The sequence below is a fragment of the Dicentrarchus labrax genome, unplaced genomic scaffold (assembly GCF_905237075.1).
Source record: "Dicentrarchus labrax unplaced genomic scaffold, dlabrax2021, whole genome shotgun sequence".
Classification (NCBI taxonomy): Eukaryota; Metazoa; Chordata; class Actinopteri; family Moronidae; genus Dicentrarchus; species Dicentrarchus labrax.
This window is the reverse complement of record NW_026136723.1, coordinates 14,438,652-14,460,401: the sequence shown is the minus strand read 5'-3', so window position 1 is coordinate 14,460,401 and position 21,750 is coordinate 14,438,652. Positions and strand designations below refer to the sequence as shown.

The window sequence follows — 21,750 nt, the reverse complement described above, 5'->3', positions numbered from 1 at the left end:
TATTTATAAGAAATTAAAAAAGCTTATGGTGGCTAATGTTTAGATACATATGCTATGTAATCAGATCACTGAGTCAGATCAACTTTATGACTATTCTCTACTTGTGTTACCGTTACACTTTAGCATTTAACATTGCCCCTAAGTGTCATTTGTGGCCACAGTGGCCGCTCTTAAGCATACACATAAAGACATAACAAAGTCTGGCGTTAGATAGGCTGTGGCCAGTAATGTACATTCATAAATATGGGGGCACATCACTCACACACTGTCGTTCATACTGTAGACAGATAGATCAGAACAGAAAGGCCATTTCAAAAGGTCAAAATTTGCAAAGGGGCTGGCATGATTTACTCATTTACATATCACCCCACTGATTGTTCCCAAGCTGAAATGTACCTGGAGCTGTGTCCACAAGAGGGTAGCAGAGTTCCTCCAATTTTTTAACATGCAGCTTGGCAAGAGTAAAAAAATCCTCTGTCTCCTCTCTTTGCCTCCTGTCTCCATTAGTCTTTGCTTGCTTTGTTCCTCCCAGCTCTCTCCATCTTTAGAACACAATACTGCACGCTTTGTTGTGTTATCTATTTATTGAGGATTAGAAACATGAAAAACATACCAAAAAAGCCTGTGAAAACATGAAATAATCTTACACACACTGAATAGCAAAAGATTTATATAAACCATTGATAACACTAACGCTAATGTAGTAAACCTCTACGAAACCTTTATGAACTATATCCTCAGCAGACGCTGACGTTGGCACCGTGCTAGGAGAGCGTGTTCACGTTTAGCGGTTCATTTTGTGCTTGTGTGAGCAGTAACCTGAGCTTTGAGAGGTTGTTATTTACCAAGGTGTGATTGTTTGGCTGCAGTGACTATGCAGTGTTTTATGCGTGCATTTTGGTGCATCCATGTCTGAGTTAGAGAGAGTGTGGTGTATGCAGAGCTGTCCCAGTTCTAGTTTTCTGGCTCCATGGACCAAGACCAGGTGGTGTGCTTGTCATCTGGGTATAAATGTGGGAAGGCGGGGTGCAAAGATGGGTGATAGATGGATGGATAAATGATCTATATATCAGTAATAAAAGGGTTAGAGCACAGATTGCTGGATTGATTAGATTATGAAAGATTTCAATGTATGGACACCAGGCTTGGTGGAGGCCTGGTCAGGAGAGTGGTGGCAGGGACCGGGTGCTGACTGGGCTGTACTTCATCCTAGAAGGTGATGGAGGTGGCTGGGTGAGGTGAGGGGATGAGGGGGATGGACGAAGGTGTGCACTCTGGTACTCTCTCCCAGTCCCTGAGCACACTGAGCTGGAAGCTTGCGACCGACCTCTGGGCCGGCGTAACTGAGGCGGGGTGGAGGGGGAGGTTGGTATGCATTTGTACTGGGAGGGAGAGTGGTGGGATGATGGATGGCAAATGGGGGAAGAATAGCTTCCAGGCGCAGAGTGGCGACCGGGTGATGGGTGGCGACCGGGTGATGGGTGGCGACCGGGTGATGGGTGGCGACTGGGTGATGGGTGGCGACCGGGTGATGGGTGGCGACCGGGTGATGGGTGGCGACCAGGTGAGGAATGCCTCCCAGATAAGGGTTCACGGTGACTGGGTAGGTGTTCCTTGGCGTGTTTGGGTGACTTAGGCACCTTGGATGACTTGGGTGTCTTAGGTGTTTTGGGTGATTTGGGCATGGGATGAGAGGAGGAGTAAGAGTTGGTGCTGTGAGTGGGAGGGGCTTTGCTGGGAGAGGCAGAGTCTCCATTGTTGGCAACCTTGTAGAGGAAGACGTCATACTGAAGGGGTGAACTGGTCTCTGTGTGGTGCTTGGCGTCTTTGGGGAGGAGCACTTCCAGGCCAATAGTGACTCCATCCTGATGTGGAAATATGGTAAGTAGAGAGGGATGCAACAATGTAGGGACAGTCACAGAGGCAAAAAATCTAATCAAAAATAAAAATATGTAAAGAAATACAGGCATGGATGAATTGGGCTCCTGGGCACAGACACTTTATCTTAAATCCACCAACTCCTGAGGGAAATATCTGTCTCTTTAGCTGCTAAATGCTTCATTATGTTCATCAGTTAATGGTGCTGGGTAGGTAGCAAATGGTGGGTTTTTAGAGAGCATGGAGAGTGAACCAAAACAGTAAAGTTGGGGCTGGAAAACCAAACCAATGAGCTGAAAAATGCAATTAGATTGACATGTGATTCATTGTTATTACAACAATATTGATTATAGTCGCTTTGACCATAACTCTAAGGTTCTGATCATCATACAAAAATAGTATAGCAGAGGTAATTCTGTAATACCAGTTATATAGAAGAGCTACATATTTTAATATCAGGAAAATCAGGATAAACAAATGTGATGGCGGTCTATGACTTTCCAAAAAGATATGATAATAACAGTAACCCCTTTGGACCTGTGCCCGGTAGGCCCATTCATTAATCCATCCATGGCTGCAGGACAGATGATAAGTACGCATGTTCAACAATAGCCATGGAGAAATTAAACAGGACAACAAATAATAAATAGATGTTTCAGAATATAAAATTAAAAAGTCATAATTCATAATTCGCCAGATGGGTGCGTTTGAATAGAAATGATCATCAACGAGCATTACAGTAAAGATTAAAGGTGGAATTGGGTTTGTGCAACAAAACAAATACTGCCTTGAAAAAAAGACAAAGGAATACAAATAATTGTCTTATTCATAAAGACTAGAGAGGCATAGACTTTATAAATTCTAATTTAAAATACTGTTACTCTTGCAGCATTCATGTTGGAGAGCTGTCCGCGGTGCTGAATAGGCACGCAGTCACCATTGTTTGTGTGGTGTAATCTGTGAGCAGCCTACTGTAGCATAAAAGCAGGGTCAGCCGTGCATTCAGTTATTATTAGCATGGGAGCAGTTGGGCAGTAGTTAGCTTCGTCACTAGCAGACATGCAGAGAAGGAAAGAGAGAGACAGAAAGGCTGGAAGGAAAGTAGAGCTCATAGCAACACACAGGGACAAGCTGGATAAAATTAAAAAGATTTATTCCAACAACTGTGAACTATAATCCTCCATGTATACCCAAAAAAGTACAAAAGAACCTCAAGTACATTAAAGTATTATAAATCACATTGAAAACCAAGACACAGCGTGTGTAATATATGTATATAGATTCAAATATCAACTCCAAGCAGTTACTTTGACCTCAAGTAATCTAGACATATCCACTTATTAGCAATGTCAAACATGAATATTTCGCAAATACAGATTCACTTGATTTCCACTTACTTCTTTTGCAAATATAACGTTTTCAGACACTTTTTTGTTGATAACACCAATGCATGCGGGCAGAGAGAGACAGTAAGGCGGGGCAGGCAGAGGTGAGGGGAGGGTTTTGGGGGGAAACAGGAGAGCAGACAATGAAGGGGCGAGAGTTCATTGGCCAAAGACCAAGGCAGGGCATCAGTAGAGAGGAAAGTCAGTCATTAGTTGGTCCAAGCCAGAGATTTTAGTCCAGCAAGATGCGGATAGAGGAAGGAAAGGAGGCAGCGGTGCCACTATGTGATCAGCATTGGCATGGCAGCCTTGTAAACAGGACTATTGTGCTTCTCAGGTTTTATCCTTCAATTCATGTTGTGCTTACTTCTGAGATTAGGCCTGATTGGACTGTTTAAAATACACAGTGTGCATTTGCAAGTTGTAAACAATGTTAGCCTATAACGATTTGTTGTTGTTTGTGTGAGCATGAAATATTTTGGTCTGATTCTCCAGCAGCACACTTTGCCAGATGGTGATATTATACCAGGTTGTTCTGGAGCGTGTTTACCTCAGCATTTTCCTCTGTGTTGTTAGGGGTGTGGGCTTGGTCATGGACGACAGAGGTTGGGCGGTTGTTCTCGTGTTTGGGTGAATGGGAGTTGAGGATGTTCATTGAGCCCTCTTCCTTGGGTTGCGGGGACTTTGCTGGGTCCTCCAGCTGCTTCTGAGGCTCATCCTGTGGGGAGATTTTCTGACTTTTTATACATTCCTGGCCCTTACACATACAAACATACTGATACACACACACACACACACACACACACACACACACAAAACATAGGTATGTAGATACACCCTTAAAGTGCATCTGCGCCTCGTGGATGTGTGCGCACTTGCAGGAAAGTCTGTGCAGAGCTTTAAATGCTTTTCTGCATATGTTCAAGCTCCCTTGTGAACTAATAGCATTCCTATCTTGAATTGTATCTTTATTAAATTTGTATTTTATATCAACTGAAGCGATTGGGTAGCGTTTCTTGACAGGTCCAATTCACTGGAATAGTTGTGTTATGGCAAATACGACAAAAAATGAACAAAATAGAAGCACTGCATGAACTTCTGTGGCATTACAAGAGGCTGGCGACTCCAAGTGTACTGAAAAAGAATGTGGGAGTCCGACCCCTTCCTAGATAATAGGGGAACAGTAAATGAATTGGTCATACCAAATTTCCAAGTACTTTTGACTGGTTAAAAGTGCAAACTAAAGTAAAAGAAATAAGATTAAAAACAGGCAGTTCAGTTATATCTATAGCAAAATCTCCCAGAGAGCTTTTCAGCATGTTAGAGAGGATCATTCTTGAACTGATGCAGGTCACTGTACTGACGGATACTGGACTGCTATGCTTATATGCCTCAACATTTACACCAATCTGACCTCTGACCTTTCAAAAACTGCATTGCAGGCTATGTGTCAGCAGGGGCTTTTTAGCCTCCAGATCTGACATTTAGAGCATCCGCATGTCACAGTCACTCATCTATAACCACTGCACTGAAATGCCAGCAGAGCTCTGAGAATGGTGGCTTATATTAAAAAAGCAAGTCGCAATTTGTTTACCTGATTTAGCCCAGCCAAGAATGGGGAATGGAGTGAAAATGAATATATGATTTTGAAAACAGTGTGTGCTTGTGTTCGCAGCACGTTGTGATAAATGCAATAAATTAATGCCCAATTATCACTGAGAGAGCTGTGTTTGTGCGACTAGGAATGTATATATGTCAGTTTGTAAATGTCCAAGCCATCAATTGATTGGCTTATCACAGACATACGAAGGTCATAGGCACAGCAGGCATGAAGTAGGCCACCATCGATCAGTCACTCTGGCTACTGCTGGACAAAACTCGCTAAACGCCCTTTCACAACACTGACAACAAGTTCGAAAAGCGTAAAGTTGTGGGAGCAAATGCTTTTGTTCAGTCGATCTCATAGACTTTATAAACAGTCTATAGTTAATCTCTGTTTATAGCTACCTCTGTCAACAAGATTCTCCATTGTTTATTGACATCAAAATTTTAATCATGCATCAGTAACCTTATATACCGTGTTGGCTTAGTAACCCAATAGGCGAGTATGATTGATGAATACCAAACAGGGGCACATATAATTCTGCCTGCAAAGGCAACCCCCCCCACACACACACACACACAAACACTGATATAAAGGAATGCATCAATGCATACACATTCATATTCACAGACACACACATGCTGCTGCAGAATAAAATGAACTTTATAGGAGCACTACATGCACAACCTTTGGAAGAGAACAGGGTAGAAAAGGGTAAGCCTGCTGCAGAGGGACCCTAAAATGGCCGTCTGAGCTTTATGGGCACAAGAGCGAAGCGAGCAGTTGAAGCAAAATGGAGGCTCGGTTTCCTCATTGAGCTTCTCAGGAAGCTGCAGAGGCACAGGTAAGAGAGGCAGCAAATGTGGGAACTTGCTATTTATTCACACAGCAGCGACTACATAACACCCCTGAACAACTGGCTGCAGGATGCCTTGCTGGGGGGCGATTAATCATTTCACCTACAGCATACGTGGTACACAGCTGATACAAGATCAGATGCAGGAAGAGTCTGTGGAAGTGAGGTTTGCAGCAAAAAGGAGAGCCAGAATCTGGCATCTAGCAGTTGCACAGTGGGTAAATTCAAAGCAAAGGCAGGGAAGGAAACTGCTGCAGGCAATGTGGATGTTTCCGCTCTGCTTACCTGGAAGTGGTTATAAGGGTTTCTGGGTTTATATTCCCAGGTATAGCTGGTTGTTGATGGCCTCTGAGGGGATCAGTGAGTGTGAGAAGTGTTAAAAACACACATACTGTACATTCAAGCTGCAGGTGGTGAGCGGTTATTGATTTAATAGAGCACCAAGGTGAGTTATATGTGTGCACTACACTAGAAACTTAAGTTAGTAGTTGGGTTTTAGGACAGGGACATGCACAGAAATGGAAAGAAAGTCAGACCAAGACTGATGCAAGAATCAAATCACTAAGCTGGAAGAGACATTGTGAACAAAGAGGACAATAAGTGGACGTTATAACAGACAGACAAAGAGAAAGGAATTCGTAGTTGCAGATTATTGGACAGAAAGAGTTTGACGAAGGTGACTGGAAGGAGAGAAAAGGGATAGTAAACATGAGGAGAGTTGGGGCGTACCTGACAGATAATGTTGTCATAGTACGCCAGGTTGTGAGTGTGAGCTTGGGGAGCGGGCGGAGGGGTGTCACACAGTTTCCTTACATTTGGCTGCGAGCCGTCGGCTGTTGTGGAAACTGAGAGGCCATCCGTCTGTGGCTCGCTGCTCTGTGGGCGGTACTTACTGCAGGGGGGCAGCAGGAGAGCAAAGAGAGACAGATTTGTGTGATAAATATTTGCTTTTTTTTTTTTTAGCATTCTGTGCATTTGTATCTCTCCAGGTCCACATTTTCCTACATAGCTCTGCACAGTGTGAAACTAGGGGTTAAGGCATCTGGTAGACACACACACATCGCACACGGAAAAGTATCATCACAGTCTAAGAACATAAATAATCCAGTGGATACTAAAGGGAATTAGATCAACTCTAACGACATTGCGGCTGGTGTCTATAAAATCTAATTTGATTTAAGTAGATGGATTTATATCTCTGTTCACTGCTTGTTCCACACTACTCTTCATCACCATTTAGCTCCACTCTCTCCCTCACTTTCTCTCTTGCTGTCCCTGTGCTGTCTTTATCATTTGATTTATCAGTCGTCAGGCTGTTAAGTCAGGAATTAGTCTGACACAGGCATAGTCGGAGCCGACCCCCTCGGCTCCCACCACCTTGTGTGACTCACAACACATATTTTTACATCCTCACCTCGCAGTCACACATATACACACACCTGCGTTTGCGAAGGCGCTTGTTCTCATTCTTGAGGCGGTGCAGCCTCTTAGCAAAGAATACGATGATCATGAAGAGGAGGATGAGCACCAGGGAGGACACGCCCACCACCACGCACATCACCTGGAACTCTGTGACCGCCCAATCACAACGCGTGCCCTTGTTCCAGATGTAGTCCTGCACATTGCACCTGGATGCACAGTGACACAAAGAGGCAGTATGGACCTTTTTGATCAGTGTAACACTTGGAGCCTGTCGTTTTTGTGGTCAGAAAACATCGCTAAGCATCTATGTTCCTCTCTCCTGACCTGACGCCAAGAGGTTTGATATGAGTGTGTTCCCAGTGTACTAGCTATTTACCACATTCATAGCTACAGCATGTAAGCCAGAGTAGAGAGTGTAAAGTGGTACTCAGAGCTAATGACATGGTGCCCTGAGGTCTGTCCAGCAAAGCAGGGATTCGGCCTGCAGCCTAGCCTTTAATGAGATCAAAGGATCAGGACACGTGCATGCATGTGTGTGTGTGTGTGTGTGTGTGTGTGTGTGTGTGTGTCTTTTCCATATTCCTGTCTTTCTCTGTGCAATTGCATGCAAGTGTTTGAACATTTGTTTGAAGTGTGCCTGGCATGAGTGTGGGTACGGGTGTGTGTGTGTGTGTGCTGTTACTCAGCAGGTATGGTGAGATGAGCAACAGTTTACCTCCAAGCTTACACCGAGGCTGCTGGATAGGACAGATGGTGCTATCAAGGCGTGGTGTTGTGTACGTGCACGAGGAGTGTGCATGTTTATTTACACGTGTTTCCCTCCCTGACCTTACTGTATTGTCATCTTCCTTATATGTGTGCACAGTGTGTGTGTGTGTGTGTGTGTCTTCATCAGCTGTCACCAGCCTATGAGCACACACACACACACACACCCCCTGCCCCCAAAACTGAGCTAATCCTTTGGCGACCCTGCTGTGATCCTGACCAACCCTCATGACACATTAAGCCAACCTTCTATCTATGTGCGTGCCAGTGTTTTCAGTGTCTGTACGCTTGTATGTAAGTGTCCTAAATCTTTCCTTTGTGTTGGAGAGGGAACATATTGGAAATCATCCCAACAAGACAAATTAAATAGGGTAATGTTTTAGTGCCTAACACCCCCCCAAACCCCCTGCTGCCACATTCATGCTGTACATATGCATGTGCACCAGTTTTTCTCTAAAACGTCTTGTAAACTCTACTAAACATACTAAGATGGAAAAGGGAAGACTGTAATCTCCTTACAATTTACCCAAGGACAACAAATCAGCCAGTGTGTTTGTATTTTTCTCACCTACAGAAGGCTCCCATCCCTGCCACCACGGTACACACTCCTCCATTGAAGCAGAAATTGGGTTCAGTGTCACACTGAGACACACAAACCCCAGGACCAGAGCGCACAAAGCCCAGCCTGCAGCCATCAGACCCCATGGCACCACCTAACCCTAACCCATCACCCTTTTCCAGGCCTGGCATGGGAGGAGCTGTTAAGGAGGGCCCGCTATCCACGTCGGGCCTCACACTGTCAGGAACAGCAGGAGAACCAGCCAGGAGCGGATTCTCGTCCTCCATGTCGGCCGGGGGTGAAGGGGTAGGCTCAGGTTCTGGGGTAGCATCTAACGCCGAGAGGTCGTCATCAGGGGACAGGTAGTCGTAAAAGTCAGAAAGCGTCCATGCAGTAGGGTCTCCACCTTTTTGCTTCTGAGGTTTTGGAGCTTTGGCCCAATCTAGAGCAACATCAGAGGGCTCAATATCTGGTGCAGGGCTGTGAAACTCCACGGTGATGACGTCATCAGACAAGGAGTTTCCGGGCTGGTCTGGACCCGCCCCTCCGGCAGTGAGCTCCTCTCCAACAGGTGGGTCCTCTTCTACGAAGTCTAGGTGGGCGTGCTTGTTATGAGAATGGTGATGTTTGGTGGAGCTGAGTGGGAGTTTAGCCCCGATCCCGAGCCCCGCTCCAATCAAGTGCTCCCTCTCTGCCGAGTCATCACTGAGTACCATCCTGGTGCTCATGGCCTCCTTGTTGATAGATGATTGGTTGTGGTGATGATGGCCCCTGGTCAGTGAATGCCTCCCTGTCAGTGGGACACAAAAAGGCATTAAAGAGGCAATCCAGCAATTGAGTATTGCACATCCATAAAGTTGGGTCACTCGTACATTAAACAAAGAATTATTGATTTTTAGTCCCAATCCTGGGTGAAGCTCTAAAATTAGGGATTCAAGATGTGGATTTTTTTCCGATAACCGATAATTACTGGCTTATAACCTCTAGTTTATGCCCTCCTGAAGGTAAGAAAGGCTGAAATGTAGTTAGCAAAAATTGATTTTTTAATGTTTCTAACCCAATCTAGCTGACATCACTGTTGGTAAGGTAAAGTAAAGTTCATTCAGACACACTGAGCATAGAGCCTAAAGCCTATAAATCGTTTATCGGTCCTGATAATTAAGCGTGCCTCCCTACCTACAAACACTTGATGCAACACATCTGATAATTCAACTCAATTATGTGCTTTTATCAGATCTTATTGTCTTAATGAGAAGAGTCCATATGAACATTCTTGTGGTATTCACAACCTCCAAAGTGGAAATTTTCTGAAGGCTCAGAGTTTGCATGTAACTTGCCATGTCTTAACCACAAACTCATGAGTTCCCTTTGAGGGCAGAATATCTCTTGGCCAATAGCAGTAAATTCCTAAAGTCTTGTTGTCACCAGTGGAGACTCCAAGAAATTAGAGTCAGATCCATAACCCTCCCGTAAAGCCACAACTTGTCCTTTTTACACGATTTTGTGTAGATTAAACAAACTAGATATAATGCATTAGTTAGTGAGCTTCATAGGTGCTGGTTGGTTAATTTTGTAACCTTTGGACAGCCATTTCCCCCAATTTCCAGTCTTTGTGCTAAGTCCACTGTGTAGGAGTTAGTGGCACATAATGGTGATGGTGCAGACTGAAACCCTTTGACTCAACCACGCGAAGGAGAAACTACGTTGCCTGCGAGATTCACAAAAGGGCACAAAAGACCCTATGTAGAGCCGATGTTTGGTGTGTCCATTCTGGCCTTCTACATAGCGGACTCTGTAGGAGAGGACCTGCTTCCTCTGTAGATAAGAGCAGCTCATTCTAAGGTAACAAAAACACAAATTCTTATTTCTAGGTGATTATACACTAAATAAAACCAATGAACAGATCCTCTTAAATGTTGCTGCAGGCAGCTACATATTGGGGCAGATAGGACAGTGCTAACAATATTCTCATCTAACTCTTGGCAAGAAATGTTGAATTATTGTTAACCCTAACGCAGGCTTTCCATTAATAAATCGTCTCCAAGCCCAAGGGGTTGATAACCCTTTGACATCACCATCTCCTCCAGAGCCACTGAAGACATCGTACAGCTGTTTGCACAGGCTGAGTAGTTCTCCACATGACAGGTAACCTGACCGCCATGTGTAAAATCAATTGATTCCTCCTTTAACATAACTTATTGTCAACACTGGATCAATGCCAGAGCACTGTGGGAGTTTGTCAGTTATTATCTGTGAAAATGATAAACAAGGGCTTGAATACACACATATAACACTTTTACAGTAATCCCAAGGTACCGGCTCTGTTATGTTTGATAAAGATTGTGGCCCAAGGATGAAGCATGAATAATTTAAATGGATCCCTACAGTATTCTACAGAGATGCCTTCAGGCTGTACCAGGCTAGTTTTCTAGGAGAACACTGTTATGTCACCATATCCTACACCCCAAATTCAGCTGAATTTGATACACAGCTAATATGATAACACAACAAAAATAATTATGCAATAGGCACAAAATGTGTTTTCATAAGAGACAGCTGGTGAAAACCTCAGTTGTGGTTCCATGTCTAAGGGGTAAGTGATTAATTGTCAAAGAAATCAGAACAAGAGCTGAAGACTGCCGTGTAATCAGACCGTGGCGATGTAGGATTAGGCACATCGACTGATTTACTAACGTGCTCTGTTGACCGAGACTGGGTAGGGATTAGATTAAGGATTTAGAGCTATAGGTTAGAGTCTGACTGGTCAGGCACTTCTCCTGTACTTGGCCATCTGCAGATAAAGATGCACACACACACACACACACACACACACACACACACACACACACACACACACACACACACACACACACACACACGCGTCACAGAAGAAGAGAGACAGACAGACAGAGAAAGAATAAGAGAGGGGACAGGAACTCTTAAAACCTATTAGCATGCAGCAGGCCACCAATGGGCCAGTCATTACAAACTCACACTGTCCAGACATTGTTCAAACACAGAGAACTCTTTTGAATGCAAGTGGGGATGCCAAAGTTTCCAGAAATACCAAACCTGTCAGGTTTGTTTGGGAAAGATTTGCATTTGATGGAATTGTGCAGCCACAAAAACATGGAGTTTGGAGTATTCGACTGATTCAGTGTAAACATCATATGGCTTCAATCAAAAGTTGGAAAGAGTTGGAAGCTGCTATAGAATATTATACTGTGAGACAGTGTGGAATACGCTGATTTTAAAGGAGTAGTTCAACATTTTAGGAAATACACTTCGCTTCCTTGCTGGGAATGAAATGAGAAGATTGACACCACTCTTGTGTTTGTATGCTAATGTGAAGATACCACAAACAGCTGGTTAGCTTAGCTTAGCACAAACTGGAAACAGGGAGGAACACCTAGGCTCTGTCCAAAGGTAACAAAATCCACCTGCGAGCACCTCTCAAGATAATTTCAGAACTTTAGAGGTGCTGGTAGCTGGATTTTGTCGCCTTTGGTCAGAGCTGGTCTAACTGTCTTTTTGCTAAACTAAGCCAACTGGCTGCTGCTCGTGGTAGCTTCATATCAATGAAGAAAGAAAGAAAGAAAGGAAGAAAGAAAGAAAGAAAGAAAGAAGACCCCAGTTTTAGGAGTATTTTCTCGCACTGGAGTTAATATTCCCACAGTTGACTGAATTTCAAGAACCCACTTCTTTACACTTTTCCACTGGCCTGGTACATCTGCGCTAAACGGCCAAACTCAACCAAAGACTTGGCTGGACGGCTTCTCTCCCACTGCCACCCCGAACTCACCGTGTCCAATGAGATCACTGCTTTCAGTGTCTGGCACTTCATTCAGAGCTAATACTAAAACCATCTGAACGTGCCTCGAGTCACGAAGACTAGTGGTGGCTGAGAAACCATGAGATTCACCTCACACACACAGACACACACACACACTGCAGTTGCCATGGTGAGATGTAAAGAGGTGCCATGTTGAAAGGAGGAGTGGAGCAAGGGAGTTGCAGTGGAAACAGAGAATCCAGTGTTCGCTCTCTCTCTCTTGTTTCTCAATCAATCAGCCAGCCAGTCAGTAAGCGTTGATATGCCAACTCCATCTCTGGGAAAACTGAGGTGAAATGAACTCGAACGGTTCACAGTTTGTGAAAGGGATAGACATACTCCACCAGTGTAAACTGATTACAGCTGATTCAAATTTCATTTAAAGGTTCAATCTGCCAATTTGTTCCCTGTCGAGACTTAGATGCAGCATCCTGTTAGCAGCTGGCAGTCTTACAGCGATTACAAGAGCAAAAAGGGAACTTGAAGAGATTACAAGAGCAAGACGGGCAAATTGAAAGCACGAGCCCCTGCTTAGCAATTTGATTTCCGTCTTAGAAATGGTGTGATTTGTTCCTTTAACTGCTGCTCCGCGCTTCACCTCTGGCATGCTGAGCATGTCACCATGGTAACACGTTTTACCTGAGGTCACTGTGATTGGCTACAGGGCAGATTCCCACCAGCATTACCAGGAGGACACAGTGGGAATTATGGGTAGGTACCTAAACCTGTTCGTGGACACTTATGAACTCTGTCCACTACAGCCAGTTAATACACAGACCTGCAACATCCACCCATTAATCTGTGTGCATTTTAGTTCCTCTAAACTATTAACAGTATTCTTCCTTCCTTCTTGTGTGTGTGTGAATAAGAGAGAGTCAGGGATGTGCTGATGATCTGATCTATTGTGACATATCATGAGCTTTCTGGGGCTACAGGGCAGATGGACCTCACAGTACGCATTCATTCACTCACATGGCAGAGCACCCGAGAGTCTGGATTTCATCCATATTGCTTCACACAGCCATCAGGGAAAGAGTTTATGTATCTGTATTGCTCTATATAAACCTAGAGCTGCAGTCTTTAAAGTAAATTTGGGATGTGTGATTTTAAAGGCTATATATACATATATATAGCTATATATAAATAATCACTTGACAATAAAGCTCTTTGAAAATGTCAGCTTGAGCTTTAGGAAATTATAATGTGCATTTCCTCCAATTGTCTGACATTTAGGCTATAGGTCAAACAATGAATCGATTCCTCTAAACTAACTAATAAGTTGAAGCTCTAGTTTTAGTTGATCATTTATTAGCCTATCACAAATGGCAAAACGCACGAGTCGAACTTGCCTGAAAAATGTGGTAATTATAGTTTACCGAGTCAGATTCCTCAAAAGCCTTCATAGGGACATTAAAAGAATATTAAGGGATATATTTTCCACTGTTTCATGTTGTCGTTTCCTTTTTTAATAGCTCGGTCTTTTTACTGTTTAAGGGGAAGGAGAGGGGGAAAAAAAACCCAACATTTTACACCTAAGCAATGCTTCACATGAACCATATATCGACAGCCACGCTCCCTGCGGTTTAAAAGTGCGAGACACGGGACGCCGGGCGTGTATTTACCGGTCAATATGTCACAGTGTTAACGCCTGGCTACACATTGAGGACGCGAGATGCGGCGAGAAAGGAGGGGAGGGCTGTACAGTGGCGGCGCGTGCCCACGTGAACCCCGGCGACCCTCTGCTGCTCTGCTGTGCACGAGCCACCCTGTTGCTGGGCAGCGGCGGCGGCAGCAGCTCATTTCTACATTTCCAAGATTTTACACATTTCCACTACTGTCAGTGTGTGTGTGTGTGTGTGTGTGTGTGTGTGTCAGACAGACAGACAGGCAGAGCAGAGCAGACAGACTGAGATTTTCGTTCCCACACTGCCGGGTCTCCGTGTCTCAAGGGATGGACAGTAAATGAGAAGGCGGAGGAGGGAAGGAGGGATGACGGGGGGTTGTCTCGGGTTCTCCCTGGCTGTCTGGAGGAATTCAGTCCTTTAAGCGCCGTGAATAGGCCTCCTGTAGCCTGGCCACGGTGCACCTAATCCCGCCTTTGTCTGGGCCACGCACCGCCGCGGCGAGTCGCAGCTGCAGTGCCGAACTGTCAAATGTCTCTGTCTGTCTCTGTCCCCCCACAGGCCCATCCTTCTTCTTTATATAGATCAAAGCCTACGATATTAGGGTTTATAATATTATTAAAGTATGTTAGCTGTATTAAATAGTTAAAAGAAGGGAGAGATTCCCCCTCCTCACACTCTGAACGGACATTGGCTGGACTATGGCCACAGCCAGTCAAGTGTCATTAATGATCAATACAGCGCGAGAGACAAAAAAATATTAGCTCATATCATTAGATTAGTCTTTTGACTGCAATTTTTAGTGTTACAAATTAGCGTAAAAATCCACAAAACATTGCAGTTGATTATCAGTGCATTTAAAATGTCACACACAAATCAGAATTCAAAATTAGCCCATCAATACTATCAATACTATCAATACTATCAATACTATCAATAGGCTTCAGACTCAGTGCTGACAGTAAAACATGAGTACTGAATATTAACCACCAATGTCCACGCTTTAAATGACAGTTGCGTCCTCGTGCCGCATAAATGAACAACTGTATTTTGTCATTTTTCTATTTAATGTCAATGCAGGTGTGATCTGATACATGCACGTGCGTGCTTTCTCTCGCGCACACACACGCACACACACACACACACACACACACGCATAAGGGTGGGACTGTGGTGGACTTACCGTGAGCAGACAGGGGGATGATGACCATTGAGATGGTCAGTAGCACCTGCCAGGTCCCCAAACGACTGTCACCGCGCGCCATACCTCGGACTGTCCCTCTGACACACCGATGCAGACTGTGATCCCGTTCCTCGCTGTACCGGTCAGATTGTGGGGCCGTACAATAATCCTCACAGCGGCTCCTCCAAAGTTCAGATCTTGCCGGTTGCCGCCATGTCGCCGTTACCCTCCCCAACGTTTGGCCTCCCCCTCACAGCTGCTGTGTGTGTGTGTGTGTGTGTGTGTGTGTGTGTGTGTGTGTGTGTGTGTGTGTGTCTGAACCGTTTAACGGCTTGGGTTCGGTTCCATATTGTACCGAGCGGGTGCCCTCTCCTCCACACCGTTAGCGCGCGCCTGTGTCACTCTGCGCTTTGGGGTCCGTCGGCGGAACCAGCAGCACCGCGAGGAGCTGTAGTAATGCGCGCGACCGGCGGAGGGTCTGCAGACGAGATTTTAATGAGCCGGGTTCGTCGCTGCCTGCCTGCCTGCCTGCTTGCGGTCCGTTAAGCCTTTCCCTTTGCCTACATAGGCGATGAGCGGCAAAGCACGGCACGGTACGGCGCACACGCACAGTGCGTTTGGGTATCAGAGTGTCAGCGCACACACACACACACAGAGAGAGACACACACACCCGAGTAAATGCTCGTCAGTGTCCAGCCTCAGCCTGCTCTAGCTGATGTAGAATGGGGCCGAGAGGGGGATTTAAGCAGCGTCTGTTGTCACTGGAAGTCAATATGCTCCATTTTACACCACAGCTAATGTGTGTGAACATCATGTCCAAGAGTGTCTCTCTCTCTCTCTCTCTCTCTCTCTCTCTCTCTCTCTCTCTCTCTCTCTCTCTCTGGGGTGTTTATATGTCAGGGGTTATTTGGGTGCATGTTGCGTTTAGCCAGCAAAGAGAGGTGTGTGTGCATGGTGGGTGTATAATCCTCTTACTGTTATATTGCAATATAGGCTCCAGACAATGCCAATCACACACACACACACACACACACACACACACACACACACACACACACACACACACACACACACACTGCCCAGACCAGCTGAAAGTATAATTTCCACTCAGTCATCCATCTCTCGCCTTCCCACAACACACCCCAACAACATGCACATCACTTATCACACCACTGGATTTGACTATCTTTCCCTCCATCAGTCTAAATGCCATCTTTATTATATGATTCTTCTAAATACATGTAGGCTATGTAATCACTGCTCTGTGACACTAATCCATTTTTCTGTTTCCCTGTCTCATTTACTGTCACAAACAACTAACAAAATGGCCTGCAGAGGGCTGACTACCCACTCTCCTCCTAAATGGGATTATGTCAAATACATAATGAAATAATTAAGACCAAATGCTCCATTTCCTATAGTGAAAAAAAAAGTAGTTTCACTTATTACTCAGTGATTCGAGAGGGAATTGATCCTAGCTCCTGCTGTGTGCTGCGTCCCGCTGTTCCCCATCAATTACCTCATCCCTACCTCTACGACGGAAGAGTGGGATATTGTACGAGAAGGAGCTGGCAGGGTGAGAGAGGGAATAGAGATAGAGGGTGTGTGTGATGGGATTCAGAGGATGGACAGACATGGGCGAACGTGGAGAGTGGTGGAGATAGAAAAACAGAGAAATGTTCACTGATGCACTGCCAAACAGAGCAGAACAAAATTGCATCCGCACCCGCCTACCCTTCTACACACAAACACACACACAAACACACACAAACAACCAAACACACACACACACACACACACACACACACACACACACACACAGAAACACAAAAACTACCCACACACACACACACACACACACACACACACACACACACACACACACACACACAGAAACACAAAAACAACCACACACACACACACACACACACACACACACACACACACACACACACACACACACACACACACACATATCTGCCTTGATAAATACACACAAGTACATACAGTCTATCTTTAAACTCTCACTCTTCCTATAGAGATTTAATTAATTTGAGTATTTGTCTTTTCACCGACAGGAAAGGTTAGTTTTCAGACTGTATGGGGACAAAGGAGAAGTGTTTCTTTGTGCAGGATGAACAGATGGATCTTACTGAGAACCAGAATGGGAGAATAGCTCACCTTAGTCGACGCCAAGCTCTGTGCATGCATGTGTTTGTGCGTGTTGTGCTCGGCCACGTCGGTTTTTCCGTCCTGTTCCTGCGTGGAACAGTGAGGGGTGGACAGGATGTCCAAATCCCCTCCAGTGCCTTCCCTGTGTGTGTCAGTAAGTCTGTGTCCAATGTTGCAACACCCACTCTTAAATGAAGAAGACGCTGCTTATTACACTATATCCACATCCATAAAGGCGACAGCATGTACGGCTAACAATGAGCAGGTAGCAGAGTGTGCTCTTTACAGTCTCTTTTCATTGTCCATTGTAGGTTGGCAGCTTCATCTCTTCAATATGCAGCTCTGCACATCCCAACTTTCATCACCTTCTGAATTTCTCTTTTGGATCCCAATAAAGGCCTCTAATCTGACACTGACACAGCAAAATTGTTGTATCATATCAGTAACCCTGTGAAACCCTCGCCTTGTTCACTGTGTGTTTTGATCATTTCAGTGTGAATCACCTGTGTGTGTGTGTGTGTGTGTGTGTGTGTGTGTATTTTACATTTTTTAGCATATCAGAAAATATGCAGAGTTACTCTGAGTATGTTTAACTCCTCTCATTTAAGTTACTGCTGTTGCCACTGTCACACTTAAATCTGTCAAAGTATAAAAGACAAATGTCTTTCATAGAATAAATTCACTCAAATAGTAACACAGTAGTAGCTCTTCTTCCAGTTGTTCAAAAACCTTGCCCGGGACTTTCAGACACAGATGCTTACCTCCGAGATTTCAACGTCAGGGGGTCCAAGGGAGGCAGAAACTGGAGCTTTATGGAGGGTGGCAGGGTCATTGCCATGTGAGTGCCACTGAAGAACCTCTGGGGGCTGGTGAAGTCCGCTCCAGTAGAGATTCCTCTGTGTTTGCTTTACCTCTCAATCTTATTTTTTCTTAGCTAGAATAACATTTGATCCTTAAATCTTCTTCCTGTCCTTATTTTTCCTCCCTCAAGTATTTATTTTTTTCAGGTTGTTTTTTATTGAGTGTTTTGTGAAAAAAACAAAATGTCCATAGATATCAAAAGGGCACAATTGTATAAATGCTGTACATGGATGCAATATTCTATATATTTGTAATGGCAGAATTAACAAATGGAGGCAAGTAGGTAATACAATCTACAGAAAAGAATAAAAGGAGGGCAATAATGTAGGGGGCTACTAATCTTATTATATATATGTATTGTATATATGGGGGCTTTCTCACTTTATTATTTAGGACAGCTGAGGATAGACAGGAGGGGGGTGGAGAGAGGGGGGGGGGATGACACGCAGCAGGGGGTCACAGGTTGGACCCGAGCCCACAGCTGCTGCAGCAAGCACCCAGCCTCTGCATGTGGGGCACCAGCTCTAGGGGCAACACATTTTTTAAAATTAATTTAAAAGTGCCTGACTTTTTAGAACTTTTTTAACAAGCCCTGAAATGTGAATGTTATTTATTCTAGCTTGAGAATTGACACTCACGAATCCAGCTAAGAAGAATAAGCCTGCAGGCTAGTAATGTTGACAATGCTATTAGATCTGATTGATAACTGGATACACCACTGTTGCTAGGGACAACTCCAAATATTGCAGTAACAGGATACAGATCAGGACGCTTTTTACTGTTTTTTTAAAAATAGTCTTTACATATGTAGAAGAATTTGTTAAAAATCTCTGACCAGCATGTTGTGCAAATTTGGGCATGGCCTAAAGCAGCAGGGGCCTGATGGCATCTGGTACACTGCAGGTATCATGCAGGTCATCAAGTGGACTGGTTGGGAATGTTGAGAAGTGTGTACTTGTGTCCCACCTGTTTAATGTTGATGAATGGTGCTGTGAGTAAGGAGAGCAGAGATGCCAGTGAAAAACCTACAAATTCTGTGTGTGTGTGTGTGTGTGTGTGTGTGTGTGAGTTTAGAGACTGTACCTGGGTCCAGTTGCATACACTACATTTAAGACGGGTCTTAAATTATCAGGTTAGACTAGTTAAGCCTGTTTATTGCATAAATATTAAGACTGACTTAACTTAAAGTAGGGAAATTAGCCAACGCTCCCCCATGAGGTGAGAGCTTTGTTTCTATGGCAATGATTTGAGTGTCAGGAGACACAAAGACACAGGTACATTGATCATTTTTGCAACAATAAAAGAAAAGAGATGCAAATGTTACATCGGTGAGAGTGCAACTTTCTGACGGCACAGCGCTCACTTCATGCTGAAGATGGCAAATGTTCAGTCTCTGGCCCTCCATTCAGTTAGCCTACATAAAGAAATTAAATACCCCATAATCTTGTCTATTATTATTCATTTATTTTTATTACTCAGGAATTACAAGAAAACATCTGAACTCCCTCCCAATTCAATTGACATATACATATGCAATAATTAAATAAAATATTCTATTGAATTAAAACCCCAATAACAACGAGCAGTTCAGCACTAGCAGATGAAACTGTTTAAATGTGACAAAAAGATATATAGCACTGCACTCTCAGTAAATTCATCTTAAAACCTCAATTCCAGAAACTTTAAGGTATTATTATTATTACAAGTACACAAACATATTCACTCTTCCATTAACTGCATCTTCAGTTTATCTTGCTGAAGCTTTAAAACCTCGATATCAAGCAGCAATATTCTTTCTTCACGTTGGTATTGTTTTTCAGTATAAGATTCACAGTGTGAGGTGATAACAGGGGGGCGTCAGTCTGCCAGATAGGTGCAGAAAATAAACTGAAGGGGCTCTGATAAAGGTAGCAGTGCTGCCACTAGGTGGTGACACCGTTTATGAGTACAGATGCAGTTAAAGTGTAATTGCAACCTTGACTACATTACTATCATTATTATTATTATTATGCAGTCTACAGGCAGTCTGTCAACACATTCTGCAGGACAGTGAAGGTTAATATTGGTCATAGCCACTACATCTTCTCAGAAATCATTAAAATGAATGATTTAGTTCCACTTTTTCACTCTGCAGGGTCATTCAAAGCTTGTACAGTGGTTACTTCCATTACATGCGCAGAGCAGAAACCTACCTGCTAACTTTTGCTGATTTGTATAAAACACAAAGTCCTGTTGAGTCTGACGTCACTGTCATTAGTTTGCAAGTATGTGGTCGTTCAGTAAGGTACAAATTAAAAATATGATCTTGTGTAAAGTCAGAAGATCCTGAGGGGAACATAAATATCTGAAGCAAATTTAAAGGTCCAGTGTGTAACATTTAGGAGGATCTCTCGCCAGAAATTGAATATGATATTCATAAGCAGGTTTTCATTCGTCTATAATCACCTGAATATAGGTATTGTTGTGTTTTGTGTCTTAGAATGAGCCGTTTTCATCTACAGACACTGCTGATCCGCCATGTGGAACTGCCATGTTTCCACTGTAGCCCAGAACGGACAAACCAAACACTGGCTGTAGATAAGGCCTTTCGTGTTTTTTAAGGAATTTCGTGGTCAGCGTAGTTTCTCCTACACACTAAGTAGCCCGTTCGTATTCCCAGGTCACCAGATACAGACGTGAGTGGTGTTCAGTTAGTTGCAATCTGTAACTTAATTGCTAGATGCCACTAAATCCTAAACACTGGTCCTTTAACGGCACAAATAAAAGGAAATTGTTTTGTCTGAGAAATGATTAAACTGCACTATATGTAAACGTTAAAGCACGTCACACACAAAAAATAATTGTCAATCATTCAGTAACAGAGAAAAGAAAGAAGAAGAGGCCAGAATGCCAAAAGATTCACTGCAGTTTGAGGCCCAGTTATGGTTTTCAAAGGTAGCCTTTCAGAGGACTTACTAAAACAGAAGGATGTAAGCTAACACCATTGGACAAGACATATATAAAAACAAGTACATAGATTTTACATTACAAAATTATACTTTTTTGTGTGTTAAAACCTGTAAACTTGCAGATATGCTCATAACATTAGATAACAACAGGACAGAAGAGCTACTTATTCTTCATACTTTTACTTGTATTGAGTAGTTCTACACTGTGGTATAACTATTTTTACTTAAGTAAAAGGTTTCAGTCCTTCCTCTAGGTTAGATTCAGGAAGTTGGGACAGGAAGGACTAAAACACATGAAACTGAAACTAAACACAAAACTTCACTTTAAACCTAAACAATGCAGCTGTTCCCATAATACTACTGTGTATATATAGATTAGATATTAAGGATGACTTCAGCTTTGTAAGTACTTTCACCTTTAACTCTATGTACTAGGGTGCTGAGTGATTCAACAATCCCTCCAAAAGACGCTTGTTTTATTTGAGAAATTAGTAACACTATATTTAAATGAAAATATTAAAGTACATTACACTTCCACTATATCACTTGCAAGTGTTAATCATTCTTTTTTGGGGGCTTTGCCTTTAGTTAATAGAAACAGCTGAAGGAAAAAGGGTATAGAGACAGGGGATGACACACAGCAAAGGGCCACAGGTCGGATTC

General features: G+C 43.7%; 1 protein-coding gene across 2 annotated transcripts; it reads right to left on the bottom strand.

Moving 5' to 3' along the window:
- Nucleotides 1–565: 565 nt before the first annotated feature.
- LOC127357910 (chondroitin sulfate proteoglycan 5-like) lies at nt 566–15,924 on the bottom strand. 2 transcript variants are annotated; one of them, XM_051390480.1, is made up of 6 exons: nt 15,106–15,924; nt 8,478–9,258; nt 7,162–7,350; nt 6,452–6,614; nt 3,814–3,981; nt 566–1,865 (listed from the first exon to the last, which is right to left on the bottom strand). In XM_051390480.1, the coding sequence occupies exons 1-6, from the start codon at nt 15,185–15,187 to the stop codon at nt 1,161–1,163; spliced, it is 2,088 nt and encodes a 695-aa protein (XP_051246440.1). In that variant the 5' UTR covers nt 15,188–15,924; the 3' UTR covers nt 566–1,160. The 2 variants fall into 2 exon arrangements, with proteins under 2 accessions (XP_051246440.1, XP_051246441.1); XM_051390481.1 differs by having other exon boundaries at nt 6,536–6,614.
- Nucleotides 15,925–21,750: the final 5,826 nt, after the last annotated feature.